The sequence below is a fragment of the Drosophila virilis genome, chromosome 2, assembly GCF_030788295.1.
Source record: "Drosophila virilis strain 15010-1051.87 chromosome 2, Dvir_AGI_RSII-ME, whole genome shotgun sequence".
NCBI classification, from domain to species: domain Eukaryota; kingdom Metazoa; phylum Arthropoda; class Insecta; order Diptera; family Drosophilidae; genus Drosophila; species Drosophila virilis.
The window spans coordinates 31,644,447-31,661,346 of NC_091544.1; the positions used below are offsets into that span (position 1 = coordinate 31,644,447).

The window sequence follows — 16,900 nt, forward strand, 5'->3', positions numbered from 1 at the left end:
CGGATTGCGTTTAAGCGAAAGCTACAGCAGAGGTCGAGGGTCGAGGGAAAGTGAAGGGGGGCTGGCATGAAAAATAAAACCTTGACCCAAGGCTGCAGCTGCTGCAACAATAATAAATTAAATGTTAATTGATGTAAAACATAATTAAGCACAAAAATCTTGCTAGCTATTAAATGTTGTCCAAGTTGTCCGTATGGAGACTTTTATCTATTGGCCAATGTGCGCAGTTGACAGTTGCGACTGCGCAATGAACAAGCCGGTTGCATATGAATTAAACATGCCACATTTCTGAGGCATTCACAGATGCCGCAGCCAAGCGTGGCACGTTCCCCCGCCCTCCTTCTGGGTGGCCAGCTAACCGGTTGCGATTTGATATATATGCCCATATTCATTAGGATTCACATGGGGCTAACCAAGTGACAAAATGTCAAATGCACAGCTCGAAAACTCCTCTATTCGATATGCTTAAATATTTTTCAAATGCACAAATGCATTAAGCGTAGGCCAATTGTATAACATGTCAAAAGCTATTTACACAATATTCCCTTACGAAGGGTATCGCGAATTGTTTATCTAGCCTCTCAGCTATTTTATGATTCGAATTACTTTATCTCACAATCTCTTTCACGAGTTGCAGCAGATTGCCAGGGTATTTAGACTTCGGCTTTACGCAGATAATTGTTCTATCTGGTTTTCACTTGATTTTCACTGGCGCCTCTGCGTAATGTTTATTTGTCTTTATTTCATTTTCTCAAGCGTTTGACATTTTCACGTTAATTGAAATTTTATTGCCGATTGTCAATTGTCGCATTGTCTAACTGCCCGTCCGTCTGTCTGCCCGTCTGTCCGTCTGTCTGTTTTTCTCTGCTTTATCGCCGACTTGCTGTGCTTAAATCTGTCTGCTCTTTGGGTCTTTTTATGGGCGTTGTTTGGCGCAGTGAAAGTTGCGCATTTCCAAGAAGTGCGCCGAGTTATATGGGCAATAGTTGTGCTTTCATACTGGCACTATCCATGTGGATATATTTTGCCATTAGGTTATTATTGCCTGGCCATTTGGCTGCTGTCTGCTTTCTGCTGGCGGGTAATCAACATCAAAGCGGGTTCGGGTTCCGGACAGTTAACAAACCTTATGATTTTCCCACATTAAATATGCACCCAAAGTTGACTTCTAATAGCTAGGGGCTCTACTATAAAGTCTCTCTATACCTTCATTTTATTTTAAGTGGCGTGTCGTCGCATTTTGCCAAGTGCAGGCAACGCTATTAACCGCTTAGATTGCTTCCTGGCCTAATTAGACTGCAGCAGCAACAACGACAATGTTTAATTGCAACAACAACAACATCGCTTGAGGCCAGCTTTTGAGCTATTTCTCGGGCTGTTGAACGCTTTTGACCAGCACAAGTTGTTTAGTTTATGTCAACTAAAGTTCGCACTTTTAAATAAACCGTAAACAAAAAATTTCACTTTGCCTACGATTTGGTTAAAGAGCATGAATATTGCGATTGCCATGAAAGTTGCATAAGAGAGTGCGAACATTTGTTTCGATTCAGTTGCGTTTCGCTGTGACATCACGTTTCTGCGAATTGCGCAATTTTATAGAGCACACATTGAAGAGAATACTTTGAATAAATTTTTCAAAAGGGAATCGCAGCTTTGTTTCGAGTTAAGACAAGAAGAAACCTGTTGCATAGCAGCTACCTCAACAATGGCAACTGTTTATCGAATGCCAAACAAATTCCAAACACGCTCGTAACATTGGCCTGAAAACCACAAAAACTGAATACTTTGATGCCAATTCAACAGATAAGATAACAAATTAGCATATACTATATTACATATGCTTTAAATGACAAATTAAAATTAGATAAAAATCAATTTTCATTCTATTTGCAACCTATAATCAAATATATATATGTGTATGTAAACAAGCCTGGCAATCAAGAGACATAGTCAAAAGATAATGGCATATAGATAAAGCTGTGAGCATAATCAGTCAATAACCTGTTGACTCTGTTAACCACGAATGAAGCACACATCAAATAAACAAACATTAGTCCAAAATGGGGCTAGAAAAAAACAAACTGGGCTTTAAAATTTGAGGGGGAAAAAACACACACACAAGTGAAAGTTAATTAATAGTTTCCGTTTATGTATTGCCCACCTATATACATATTGCATTTCATTTGTTTTTGCCTGAATTAATAAATATTTCTTGATTTTTATTGGGTATTCGTAGCACGCAAATAAAAAATAAAAAAACGCAAGCCCATGTGGCGTATGAGCAATGCGTTCCATGCTTCATATGCAAATCATTTACCATCTCGCTCGCTCTCCCTCTCTCGCTCTCTCTCACACCGCTGCGCATTTTTGCATGCGCATATATTATATTATATTTTTTTGTTGTGCTTTGATTATTTGATTTTCATACCGTAGGCAGGCACATCTGAATACGATAGTATACGAGTATTTAGCATTTTCTATGCATATTCTCAGCTTATGGGAAATCAACTAATTAAGTATGCATAGGAGCAACAGGCCGTGTGGGGTGCGGCATCTGACGAAATGATGTTGATGTTGCGGCATGCATAATCACGTTGATTTTGGGCTGTGGCACGGCCAGAAGCTGCTTCAATTTGCTGCAATTTAGTTAAGTTTGTAGTTCCCGAAATAAACGACAATAATTATGATGTCCGTCAGAATAGTGTAATTACAACTAGGGTGTGAAAATACAAGCATTTTGTACTCAATTTGAGTACAAAATAAAATCGGAATTATATTTAACTTTTTTGTATAAAAGTTCATGTAACAATTATTTGAAATCAAGCGTGATATATACTAACTATAGTTGTACGAGTTCAAATCCGAATTATACCCGCATTTTTTTTTGACCACGCACATTTCGTGAATATTTTCTAATAGGCCTTTTTTTAATGTACTATCTGTGGGAAACTGTAATGTAATGTAATTTTAAAGGTGTGATCACGACAGATCGTGACAAATGATAATTACAAATTCATTGAACTACTCGAAATAGTTGATTCTTGTTGTTTCTGTATCTGAAGCGGGGCTGATTTGCACGAATTAGTCCACGATCGTTAAAAACCATGCATGCTCCTTCCTGTTGGGCATAATCATCTATTTAAATTCAAGTCCAACTACGCCGCCGCATTTCATTTGCCCCCGTTGATTCATGATTGTTCTATACACTGGCGCTGGGACTGGGGCTGGGGCTCATTAAAATTTTGCTCTCAACCCAATTCCAGTAACCAATTAAGCAACAGAAACGGAAAGAAAACTTGACTCATATTTGCGTCTGACTAAAAAGCTCAACCGTGTTTGGTGGCTGGGCCAAAAAAATAAGGTAATGGCAAAAAGCGTTGGTCATGCAAACAATAGTGCGACCTGCCGGTAGTGCTTGACTAGAAGCTACCCTTTGCCTGAGCATCAGACTGTGTAAAGTTCTGGAGTCTTTCTGAAATTCTCAGTGCTTCAGTATATGGCAACCAAATGTGTGGAAGCTTGCCAGTTATATTCCAACAAAACTAGCATACCCGTTTACAGTGGATATAGGGTATGTAAACCAACAACAATAACAAAAAACAAAAAGAGTCAACAACCACTTTGGTATGCCATTTGACGCCGGTTCGCATTCGCCGGTTGTTTTTGAGTTTTCTGTTTTCACATACGAAGGTAAAAAAAATAAAAGAGTTGTGTTTATATTTATTTTGGCCAGAGAAACAACAAAAGCATCGCTAAGCCAACAACAGTTACACTTGGCTAAATCGCAAATAACAAGAAAATAAGATACTTTCAAAGATACATACGTACATACATATCTCTATATATGTATCTTTTCCATATATACACTTTTCATAAAAAATGTCGCCAGCAATTTTTTACAAACGTCGACCGGCAAATGACGCCTGTTAAATTGGATTATAAAGCCAAGTGTTGTGTGTTTTTTTAATACTCTTTCAAAAAAGAGTCTCACCAGCTGTCTCATTCAATTTGTTCAAAATTGTACATATAAACAGAAAATATCAAATATCGCCTTTCTCTGCGATTCTCATGACGGTTTTGCCGTCTCAAAAGGAACAAAAAGAAATCATTTTGTTTGTTAGATATATTCGTATGGATCTGAACACTCTCTCGACTTGTTTCTCACTTCGCTTAAAATTTTTTTAAACTTTCTCTCACATATACTCTCTTTTAATCTATTATTGAAAACTCTCCATCGTTGCGTAGAGTAACTGCTGGTCGAGCACGCGTACCTAATATTTTCTGCTGACTGTTGTTGCTTGGCCGAGTGCAAAAGTGTCACAGGCTGGTTTTTAGAACCCCGGCAAAAGAGAAGAAGCCACAGAAAAACACATCAAAGCGAAACAATGCAGAGAAGCAAACGAATACCAACAGGGAAAGGGCAGGAGAAGAAGTGGCGCAAAGGTTTGTGTCATGGCTAAAGATGTTGTCTTGGCCCAGCTTTGACTCTGCTGATTGAGGCACATTTTACGCGTTGTCATTGAGCGAATGGCAGATGCGCTTTGCTGTTATTGTTATTGTACTTGACTTACTGTCTTTGTAATTTTTATTGCTTTCTAATTAGGCGCCACATAATGGCAACTAATTCAATTAGTTATCTGATTATGGAAAGTGCGGTTTTCCACATTCACAAACACACATAAATGTTGTTCGGACAGAAAATGAGAAGGTGCGTGACATAGAGGGAAGTTGGACTGACAAAGGGGAGGTCACCAGCTCAAATTCAACAGCAATTTTCAATAGTTATTTCTATTTGTTTGTAATTCGAAAGAAAGTAAAGCAAAAAGCATGAGCTTATTTCTCTTAGTATATTTATATATAAATATAGTTACATTGGCATCGTGACTTCCTATGCGCAGGTGCAACTAGAGCTGCGCGGGGAAGAACTGCTCTTGACTTGGCCCAAACCGAGTTGGCGCCCGATCCAAAGAGAGGGACGTTCACCTCTGGCAACGAGGCCTTTGTCTCTTGTCTTGTGTTGTGTTGTGTTGCGGTACTTTTATTTTATATATTTATCTGTCGTCTGTCTATTTATCATGCGACAGTTTTTCTTTGCTTCTTTCCGCTCGTTTGCTTTTTTCCTGTCTGTTTCATTTCTGTTGTGTTGCTTTGCGGTTTTCCGGCTTACTTACAAACTTTATCAATAAGCGCAATCTTTGGGCCCAGTGCACAAACAACAATAACAACAACTTGTTTGTTTGTTGACTCTGCTCGTTAAGTGTCACTTTTATGTCTTTTTAATAATGTTGTAAAATTGTCCAAACAAATTAAAAAAACATTCCCAGTTGATGGTTTATCGGTGAACCTTTTCAAGGGAAGCCTCGCAATGAATTTCAAATATTTAACAACTGCACTACAATTTATGAAAAATTATAAACTAGTGTAGGCATTTTCACACAATCATAAAACATTTCAAAATAAAATAAACGTATTCCCAACATATTTCAAACCCCAAACAACCCTCAAAAGCTGCCCAGCAACCGACTTGTGACCAGCCAAACAACGGGCATTGAAATGCAATCCAAAACCAAGCCAAGCTAAATACCAAAACATGCAGAAACTTGTAGGAAAGCTCGACAAAGCTATACCCTGTAGCCTGCTATAAAAAAAAGTTAAATACCCATAAAAACTCAAACTATTTTATATTCTTTGTTGAGTTGTTTTCTTCAGCTGAGTCTGAGAATTTATTGTTTGTACGAACCATTAATAAAATTGAAAGAACAAACACATTTAAAAAATTGCGTTAAAATTATATTAGTAATTATGCATTAAAATAACATAACTCTTGCACGCCTCTTAATGCTCATATGCAATGAGTACAGGGTATTAAACCATTGCTGGTTACGCACTGCTGCAGTTCCTTCGTCCTGCTGGGCACGGGCCATGAAAGGGGAAGGTGCCTGCAAGTCCGTTGCGGGGCAACACCAAAAATTGCAACAGACAATACGCCCTCGCCCTCCTTCGACCCCGCCCTTCCTCACCCTCCTTGCCTTCGCCGAGTACAAAAATTGTTTTACTTCGAACGTTTTCTTATGGGGTTTGTTGTTATATGTTTCATTGTGTCATTTTTTTTTCACCCCACACCCCTCACCTATTACCTCTCTGAGTGCAGCTAAAGACGAATTCTGCGAAGCGTAACCGTTGACGGTTATTAAACTATATAGAAGCCGAAGAAGAAGAGGCAGAGCAAGCAGACAGATATCACGAAAAAAAAAACAGTTAAGCGGGGCTAGAGGAGGGAAGGGGTGCTGAAGTAATGTTTCAGGCATAGTTCCGCTTTTTTCTTGTTCTTCATTGTTTTTACTGATGAACTTTGAGCGTTAATGCCACGCCCTGAAAACAACTTGAGGTTATTTGTCTTGAACATGTTGTGCCCCGATGAAGTTGTTTTACGTCTGGGGTCAGCGGTCAGGAGTTCGCCGGCATTGGGAAGGGGAAAAACTTAATGTAAACAGCAGCATGTGCCATGCGATTGGACTCTTAGGGGCTTTCAGTAAAGTTAATAACATGATATAGTATGATATCATATACTCATTATATCCAAATTGACTTTTCATATTTCCAGCTAATTTTCCACGCAACGCATCTGCTGCGAGTGCAGCGTGAATTTAACGATGCCTCGTGGAAGTTGTAAACCTAGAAACTAATTTTAATTTCATATGTCTGCTTGTTTTTTTTTTCCAGTTAGCCGGAGGAACACAGCAACAAACAAACGACGTCACACTGGAGTCACAAATACGATAAACATTCCAAAAATTCCATATTACCTCTTTCCTTCTATCTCGCTCGCTCTCTCTCTCGCTCTCTCTCTCTCTCTCTCTCTCTCTCTCTCTCTCTCTCTCTGTTTACCAACCAAAACTTTCTGTCCCGCTCGCTCGGTATGTCACATGATAAGAAAATGTTGGATCGCGAGGCAGTACGTTCAGTTATACAGCAATGGAATGCCAATCGATTGGATCTCTTTGCGCTCTCCGAACCAGATGAGGTGAGTCCACGTGCATTTGATGCTGGCCAACTAACTAAATCGCATTTTTTCCATGCAGAATCTGCTCTTCCATGGCGTGATGCGCTTCTATTTTCAAGATGCCGGACAGAAGGTGGCCACCAAATGCATTCGCGTCGCCAGCGATGCCACAGTCACAGATGTCATAGGTCAGTCGCGAGGCAGCTGCTTTCGTCCACTTCTAATTCTAATTCTAATTCTAATTCGAATTTCCATTTTGCAGACACATTAATTGAAAAGTTTCGGCCCGATATGCGAATGCTGTCGGTGCCCAACTACGCCCTCTACGAGGTGCATGCGAATGGCGAGGAGCGTCGCCTCAATGCGGATGAGAAGCCGCTGCTCGTCCAGCTTAATTGGCATATTGACGATCGCGAGGGTCGGTTCTTGCTTAAGAATATCGATCAGAAGACGACGGTAAGTTCCGTTTACAGTTTCAAATAAATGAGATTTTGTAGAGAATATAGGGAAACTTATAAATTGCGAGTTTGATGAAGATAACTTGAAAAACAAAAAAGTTGTCCATAGAACACCTGAATTTTCGACCGATTGTTTCTATGATAGTAGTCCGATATGGATAATATATTGTATATATATAAGAAGCATAGTAAAACTCATAAGTGCTGAGGTTGGCCAAAATATCTTGATAAACAAAAAAGTTTTTCTTACAAATGCAATGTTTCATAAAGAAAGTTTTAAAACTGAGAGACTAGTTCACGTGTTTGTCAAACATGGCTATAGCGACTCGGCTATTAATACTGATCAAGACAAAATTGTAATACCCTCTGCAAGGGTATAAAATCGTTGAGATTTTATTTGGACTTTCATACAGATCCGAATGACATCTTTTTATCTTTTATTGTGGGATAGGAGGACGAATTTATGTTGGGGCAGCGTACAGAGTATCGGAAAGTCGTGCGCTCTCGATTAAAAAAATAGCTGGTCTTTATCTAAACAAATCTTTTATTTTTACAGCCCATTGAGCAGTCGGAATTAAACTTCAAGCGCAAGCTGTCGAAGCGTGAGAAGAAGGAGCTGAAGAAGAAGGATAAGCTGGCGAAGCTCAGCTCCGATGTGCCCCTCTCCAATGGCAGCCAGCTAGGCATGGGCAATGGCGTTGGCAGCCTCGCTGGCGGCGCCTCTCACATGAACGGCAGCACGTCAGGCGGCGCGGGCGGCGGCGGCGGCGATGCTGGGGATGCGGTAGCCGGCAAGCTGTACACAGAGCTGCCGGAAACGTCCTTCACACGCTCGATCTCAAATCCGGAGGCGGTGATGCGACGACGGCGACAGCAAAAGCTGGAAAAGAAGCTGCAACAGTTTCGATCACGCGACGGCGGACCCGACACGGGCGGCACACTGAAAATCTATGGCGAAAGTCTCTGCCAGGATGTGCCCTACAAGACACTGCTGCTCTCCATACGCGACTGCGCCCAGGCAGTTGTCAGGGAAATGCTCAGCAAATATGGCCTGGAGAAGGCCGATCCCTTGCACTATTGCCTCGTCCAGGTCTGAATAAAACTGAATACCAATGCTATTGAAATCATGCGTACTCATTCTTTGTTTCCATTTTTGTAGGTTAACAGCGATGGAACCGAGTACATACTTGACGACGACGAGTGCCCCTTATCAATACTCATGAATCATCCGACGTCACGCGGTGAGTGCAGCTCGAAATCCTTTTTGCCTGCTTGTGGCCCATTAGAAATCACTTAGTGTGCTCCAGCTCCAGGCTACTATGTAGCATGTAGAGGGCGGGCAGCTCATTCATAAATATTGGCGTTGTTTTATCAATAATTATGCTGACTGACAGCAACAACAACAAGACCGACAACAACAACAATAACAACACCAACAAAGAATTGCGTCTTGTTACTGTTGCTATTTTATTATTTTCTTGTTTCGAATATCACGACACTTTGTAGAACTTTGAAACTAGTTTCAGTTCTTTGCTGGCATTTGAAAGTGTTGCGACAGAGCGGGGAATTTGTAACTAAAATAGATAAGGAGAAAAAAAAACGTTGTAAATTAGTTTCTCAATACATCAAGATCTAGAGTAAAGCTGATAAGATGAGAGAGGAACTGTGTGAAAAGCTACGTGAGTGTAAACTGTTACGAAGAAAATGATAGAAAGTGAAAAAGGATTGTGGAACTTTGATACCTGCAATAATAATAGAAACTATCATGCCTTTAGCTTCTACTAACAAACGAAAAAATAGCAAATATGTAGAATACGAAAAATAGTTAAGTTATTTCCCTAGCCAGTACACAAACCTGCTGGGCAAGGATAACGAACTAGGCTGAACGAAAGTTACGTGAAATACGTTTTTAGTACACCCAAGTAGCAAACCAAAGGTTTTGGTACATACAAGTCTACAAATCTATTTTAAATTTTGCACATTGTTAACAGTTACGAAAGCTGAATTAAAAAATATAAAATAAAATATGCTAAAGAAAATAGCTACAAAATGAATTCAATTCAAGTGAATTAACAGTGAATACACATATCAATTTTTCTTCGAGTAGTTTTTTTTTTTTATTGTCTGCTGGCTAAAGCATCTCCGATTTAGAACATTTTTTTTTTTGCACACATTAATCAGCCGATTCCTTGCAAGGACGTGTCAAGAATGCGCCGCCAGCCTCAAAGTAGGCAACAAAACTGAACAAGACTTTGGACACATGAAAAAACGCACAAGACTTGTATATGGGCGATACACACACACAAACACGCACGCACACACACATGCACACACACACACACACATCCTCTTTCATTTACATTAATGACAAACTTTCTACACAAAAAGGCCGCTGGGAATTCAATGTCTGCCAACAACAACAGTTAAGCAAAACGACAAACATAAATGACATTTAAATAAGGACATCAAAAAAAAAAAAAAAATGCGTCCGGAAATGTTGGCCTCATTCACACTTACACAGAAACACACACAGACACACACGCGGGCAAAGTTTTGAGGCACTTAGCAGCCACATGTTGCCGCCAGCGCTGCTGCTCTCCACACTCGCAAACACACACACACACATGCTTCGCCTCCCCGCCTCGTCGTCTCTCTCTTCCTCTCTCTCTTGTCGGGCTGCGTGTGCAATTCAAAAGGTGTAAAATGTAAATGCGACCGCATTTGTGTAAATATTTCATGTCCTCTCCCTGTTCCGCTTATTGCCTCTGCCTCCGTCTCTGTCTTAATTGCGTGGCTCATTTGGGCTGCTTCTTTTAGGCGCGCACTAATAAATTTCACTTAAACGTCGCAATTTCCTTGAACACATTTCTTTTTGTTTCATTTGAGCAGCCAAACAATCCACTTGGGGTCAACTGCCCAAAGGACTTTAAATATACATTAGTACAGTGAAGGCCAGCTAAAGTGGATAGCTAATATAACCGTTGGGAGGTGTACAGTAAATTAAAAGAACAAATTATTGTTTGCCCAAGTAAGCTATTCGTTTGTATCTAAAACACACTTGATAAGCCAAGCAGTGATTGCAATTGATTCGAACTTCTGTTTATAAATTCCATTTTACCAACGTGGCCCTCTGTCAGCTCGTTCCGCTATTCTCTATGTTGTCTGCCTGTCTGTCTGCTTACTATAACGGTTTGTTTTTGGCATTTTAACAGCATTTCGATGTCATTGCTTTTGTCTATTTGTAGTTGTTGTTAGCTTGGACGTGCTCTCTTAGTGCTTAGCTCTCTTGTGCATATTGTTTTCTCTTAATGTGCTTTCAATAACGAGTGGAGATGAGCGTAAAGGCAAGCTGTGGCAGCGCTTATGCTCTTACTGCTCTCTTTGCGTCACTTTCATTTTGGTTGCGTCGTCGTTTCACTTGTATTATTTTTTACGTACAGTGGTATCATTTGGCATTTAATTTCTTTATTTTCTTATTTGCTTTATTTAAATTTTGCTGTTATGTAATGAACTTTAATTGAACTTATGTGAATATTTACAATACTACTTATTCTACTGTTAAGTCTAACATCATCTGGTTTAAGGTTGCGTTTAACCACTGTGCAAATTCCTGCTTAGGCGCTCCTGCTCTACTCAGATTCGCCCGCGCTCTGTCGCCCGCCGGCTCTCTCTAACTGCCGTTCGTTGTGACTCTGTTATCTCTGACGAATGCCTTTAAGGATAATGTTATTTCTTATGGCTACATTTTCGATTGCGAACGCTGCCACCTGTTCAACAACAACAACAGCAGCAGCAAGTGGAGCAACCTTCGCACAGTGACCACTTGAACTTTTTCGAATACGACGCTTCACTTCTTGTTGTTGTTGTCGTTGTCAACGTCCTCGTCAATGTCGTGGCACCCGACTCGACAGCTCGAGTGCCGAAGCATGTCTGTGCTGTCGTGGCCTTCGCTCTCCCTTTCTCTCTCTCTCTCTCTTTCACACGCTCTCCACCTGCTCGCAGCTCCCACTGTTATCTGCACCATGCACATTCGGCGCCGTCACAGTCACACTTCGCTGTCGCTGCCTGCGTCGACGTCGGCGTCGGCAGCGCATTGTGTCTGTGCGCTTGAGTTCAGTTTTTCGGTTTGGGTTTCGGTTTCAGTCATGAAGTAAATGCTGCTCGGGCCAGCAGCACAGCCCGGGAAATCGAGAAGCGGAATTAGAAACGGAATCGGAATCGCAATTTAAGTCGGCATCGCAATTGGCAAAGCGACGAGCGCCCTAGCGGCGGCAACAGTTTTTGTGTTGTTGTTGTCGTCGTTGTTGTTGTAGTTGTTGTATCCGTGCTGTGTGCTGTGCCGTGTTTCTGTTTCCTTTGCGTGTCCCGGCGGCTCCTTGAGGCATACATAAAATTGTCAAAATTAGAAAACGCTTCAATTCAATTTGTTCGTGTTGCTCTTGTCGCACAAAAGCACGTTCTGTTAGCTATGATGGAAATCGTTCCGATTACTGCTTAGTCGCAGCCGGTTCCTGTCCGCCATTTGAAAGCTTGTCCTGCCGCTAATGTTGCCCACTTGCCGTCCAGTTGCAATCGAACAACAACAACAACAACAACAACAACAGCAACGCCAGGCATTTAATTTCCGACACCAACAACAAAGGCAACAAAATGATGGATTGGGGCATAAGACGTAAGTGAGGGGGCACGGGATATTGACTATTTGCTTAGCCATCAGCCATTCGCTTGGCTCCCAGTTTGTCTTTTGCCTAATGAAACGCTGCAGCGCCAAAAAGTGTGCTACGAAATGCGAAATTGCTTGCCAGGCAAAGTTTTGTGCAAACTTAATTTACGTTGCATTTTTAAAATAATTTTCTTTTGCACTGCCAACAAAATAATTTACATTTCTCTTGGCTGCTGCATAAAAAAGTGCTTACTCAGCAAATATATGATTTATTTTTTTTGTCAAAAAGTTCTCAAGACTTTCGAATTGACTTTTATTGAGTTAAGGAACGAAAGCACCGAATACTCTGCAATAAGACTGTTCGACTATTATTCATTATTTATATCTATGTAATTAAATGTAATTAAATTCAATTACAAAGCTAACGCAAATCAACAATTTGTACGAAACACAAAAAGCTTAACCTAATGTCCTTGTACTTAACAATTTGATTTACCGATTAACCATCCTCTGGTCATCGCTTGCGGCTAAATGACGTGTGCTTACGAGGACACATTCATATATAATTCAGGATATCTGACCGTGACGCTGCTAAATGCTCTGTTGACATTTCGTTTGATTTGAAAAAAAAAAAACAAGAAAACATTGAAAGCAAAAACAAATTGCTTCAAATAATAGAAATCAAAATCAGCGGCTGATGACAAGTCATGCGATTGAATAGGTCTAATGAAGCTCGGAGGACTCTGCTCTAATGACTGCTCAGAACGTGGCTGCTCATAAATATGCTGCCACGCCCACCCACGCCCAACCACGCTCTTGTTTCGCCCGTAAGTCTTGCAAAATGCACGCGCATAATTTTGATGCCACCTTCGGCTCTGTTGAACTATGCGACATTTGAGTCCACAACTCATAATTCCTCCCCTCCCAACTCTCTCTCTCTCTTTTTATCGTTTGCTGTCCTTGCCGCGAAACTCATCTAGTGCAGTTCATTGTGAAGGTCGTGCTTCTTCTTCAGCAGCCTGAGCTCCTGCTCCTGCTCCTGTTCAGACTTGTGCTTCTGCCTCGCTTAGGAATTTGATAGCGATGCGAAGCCATAAGACAGCAAATTGGGTTAACAACTTGTTCCTTTTTCTTTTATTTTTTCTATATTGTTTTTGTCCTTGTTGTCATTGCTGGGCTTTTAAGCTTTAAAAAAGCGGCATAAATGCCATTAGAAATTTGGAGAATAACGCTCGGCTTTTAATAGTAATTGGATTGCCGTAAATACTCAAGACGGGCCTTAGATATTTTCTTGATTTTGAGATATTTAATTTATGAATTGAAATTAGAATTGTATTTAAGAGATTTTTGTCGAACCCTTAAAAATAAATAATAACAAGTTCATAATAACTATAGCTAAACAGAAAACATTATTAGTTTTAAAGAAGAAATACTTTCAAGAAGATTGTTTATTGTTATTAAACTTAAATGTTCTGAGTGGAACGATTTCCAGATTAGTTTAGATTACGTGAGAATGGTTCCACTCCATAATCTCTATAAACTTTATTTTGCATATGAAAGGCGAGTGTCAGGTGAAAAAGTCGTCTATCACATAGTAGCTGCACGATCATATTTAATTTATTCAAACTTTCTTTTCAATACGTAATACTTCTAGGCTGGCGCATTTGAATCTATTTTAACAACAGCCAATTTATTGTCAACAGTCCTTGTCACAATTGTCATGAAGCTGCTCAATTGCTTTCTCTTATTTCTCTTGTGCGTCACTTGTCAGTTGTTAAAGTTGATTGAAGAGAGCAGACCTGTGGGATAGCTGGTGAACTGTCTGTCAGAGTACTGCGCCCAGTCGCCCTGCAAACACACACCCACACACCCACACACACACACACTTAGACATTTGGAATGGAATCATGGCTAATAGCATGCAAATTTAGCATTTGGCTCCTTGCCAATGCCCGGAGACAGGGCCAAGCTCAAGCATTTGATAAATATATTCCAATATTTTCTTTTACTGAAATTGAATTATTTACACGTAGTTTTGTGATTGTGCTTGGAAATTGGATGTTTACTTATGAGCTCAAACAGAAATTATAGCTATTCATTTAATGTGTAGCATCAATTGTGATATCTCTATCTATTAGGGGTTGTTTGTGCTAGGGTTGACTGGGAACCACCCTGCTGGAAACAAGCTTTTATTGTTTTTGCAGCACCCAAAGCTGTGCAGAAACCGGTTATTACGATCCTTCCTCGATTCGATCTGCACTGATCGAGCGTCTGCTCTGGTAAATAGGCAATGCTTTTTGCACGCATTTGCGTGCTTTTTACGCTTGCAATTCTCAAATGGTTCTGGCTGCGGCCGCATAAGGTTGCGCAAACTGCCATAACTCGATCTTCCTTGTCTTGGGGAGCAGAAATGTCCAATGAACGTCTAGTGAGGACATTGCTGCTGACACCAATGATATAACAAAAAACCCCCGTTCGCTGATCTTCGATCGGCGCTCGGAATTTTTGGAAATAGACTCCCTTACTTTATAGGGGGTCGTCTATAGAATGCATTTAAAACAAAAAATAAAAAAAAATAAAAACTTAGCGCTGCATTTGCTGGTTTTCGCTACCATCAAATTGTGTGGCTTTCAATTTTATGGCGCTGCGAGTTTATTGCACAATTTTAATAGCCCGAAACTCAGACGAAGAAAACCAACTCAAGTGCAAGTTGGCCAACAATAAAGACGTTAACTGAGCGCTGCTCGTTAGCCGAAAAGTAGCTTTAAGTATATATACACACACATATATAAACAGTGTGTGTGTGTGTGTGTGTGTGTGTGTGTGTGTGTGTGTGTGTGTGTGTGTACGCCCGCATACTAACTCACGGACAGACATCTTCATTGTTGTTGAATTCACTTTGTTTTTTCCTGCGTGTTTCTGGGCTGGGTATATCGATTGTTTGGGAGAGCATCAAATTATGATGATGATATGCTCAGCTTGATTTATGCGCTCATATGATGCGGGCTATGTGTGTGTGTGTGTGTGTGCTTGGTGGGGTGTGTGTTCGAATAAATCTGAATATGATAGCAAAGCATTTCTGATATACACCGTGCAAAATTGGAAGCTAGTTTTTCGGGATTTAACGCTATTCTTAGCAAGGTTTTGTGTATGCCTATTTTCACCAAAAGAGGAAAAGTATTTCAAATTATCCTATTTTTATTTTCGTAGAAATGAACTTAACAATCAATTAAAGAATTATCAAAGAGTACATTTAGAAAAGAATTATTAATCTAAGAATAATTTCAAGTTGATAATTAAAAGGGTTTCTTTTGACAAAATTGGTAGAAATAGTGTTTTTTTCTCGATTTTAAAATTTAAGAGCAAAAACTGTGCAATTCTGAAATCGACAAGTTGCGATTTTTACCAAAATCTTTTTACTCAAAGCTACATATTCAAAGTGCTGTAAGATCCTAAATTGTTTAACGCATCATAGAAAATGTGATACCCGAGCAAATTCTACTTGTATAGCATTTATTTAGCTGTCCTGGCCGCATGCTTTTGAATTGTGTGTCCGTCTATGGGGGCGTGTTAGTGTGTGTGTCCTGTATCACGCATACATAAGTAACTTTGTGGCGAACGCACTTAAGCTCAAACACGGAGCAGCGCAAAGACAATCCACAACAAACACACACACACACATACACACACACGCACACACCAAATACACCCATTGAATGCAGTGTAAACTAAATGTTTTTTTTTTCTCTCACTAACACCAGACAGTGCTTCCCTTGTTTATTTTTGTACCCTGTACCCATTGATATTTAATGAAAGGGGTATTTTGTTGTTATGCAAATGTGTGTAACAGGCAGAAGAAAGCCAATAAATCGATAAATATCGATTACTATGAAAGGCAACAACCAATTCGATATCTTTGGTATTTTCACATATTAAAATTGAAGCACAAAGAATTGCAATACGATGCATAAATAGAAAATTATTGTAGAATATATTATGAAGGAATCTCGAAGAAGAAGCCCAGACGCAGAATAGCTAAAAATGTATGTGATAGTTCGTTGCTGAGCAGGGTATTGGCTAGTTGGGCAGACCCTAACCGAACAATCTGCCAGCTCGCTGCTGAGCAGTAGGGTAGCTAGTCGTCGTGGTAGCTGCTACTTGCGCATTCTTGCTTGTTTCGTTATTTCATTCATTCGTTCATTCAGTCGTGCATTCATTCATTCATTCGCTGTGTGTGAGTGAGTCTCTCGGTTTGTCAGTCTGTTTGTTGGTGAGTCAGTCAGTCAGTAGGTGACTCAGTCAGTTGGCGCGCCTTTTGTCGCGTTGCTCATACGCTCTGTGTGCTGGGAGGGCTCAGTGCTCAGTGCTGAGTGCTCCGTGCTCCGTGTTCCGTGCTCGGTGCTCGCTGTTCGGTTCTCAGTTCTCAGTTATCCTTGCGCTGTGTCAACGCATTGTTGTGGCCACCCGGCATCCGTTGAAGCTTAGCTCAGCTCAGCTCAGTGTCCACCAGACGGTTAGTCACTCGACCCACTACAAAACGAAATAGTTATAAAAAAATATTAAAAAAAAAAAAACAAAAAAAATGATTTAATTTTGTCGCGTCTGTTGCGTGTGAAAAGTGTTTTTGTGTCTGTGCGTTAATTTTTTTTCTTTTCAATTCGATTGCAATTTATTTAATTTAATTTTTTGCTTTTTTTTTTTTAATGCGCAGACAGCTTTACTTTGATTTTAATTTAAATTTCATTGTGCCCGTTGGGTGGTTATTTTTTGTTGCAT

At 40.2% G+C, this 16,900-nt stretch overlaps 1 protein-coding gene and 1 non-coding gene across 6 annotated transcripts in view; both read left to right on the forward strand.

Moving 5' to 3' along the window:
- cno (adherens junction formation factor afadin) overlaps positions 1 to 16,900 on the forward strand; it is a 48,294-nt gene that overhangs the window by 8,077 nt on the left and 23,317 nt on the right. For 4 of the 5 annotated variants that reach the window (XM_032433867.2, XM_002056546.4, XM_015170708.3 and 1 more), the window contains exons 2-6: positions 6,724 to 7,024; positions 7,083 to 7,191; positions 7,266 to 7,459; positions 8,018 to 8,551; positions 8,621 to 8,702. In XM_032433867.2, coding sequence (XP_032289758.1) covers positions 6,920 to 7,024; positions 7,083 to 7,191; positions 7,266 to 7,459; positions 8,018 to 8,551; positions 8,621 to 8,702 — 1,024 coding nt within the window. In that variant the 5' untranslated portion in view covers positions 6,724 to 6,919. Of the gene's footprint in view, positions 1 to 6,723; positions 7,025 to 7,082; positions 7,192 to 7,265; positions 7,460 to 8,017; positions 8,552 to 8,620; positions 8,703 to 11,757; positions 12,134 to 16,900 lie in introns of those variants that run through there. The other variant, XM_015170707.3, reaches the window with a different exon arrangement.
- LOC6633103 (U4atac minor spliceosomal RNA) lies at positions 14,510 to 14,637 on the forward strand. Its single transcript, XR_049209.2, has one exon. It is a non-coding gene; the product is annotated as a U4atac minor spliceosomal RNA (small nuclear RNA).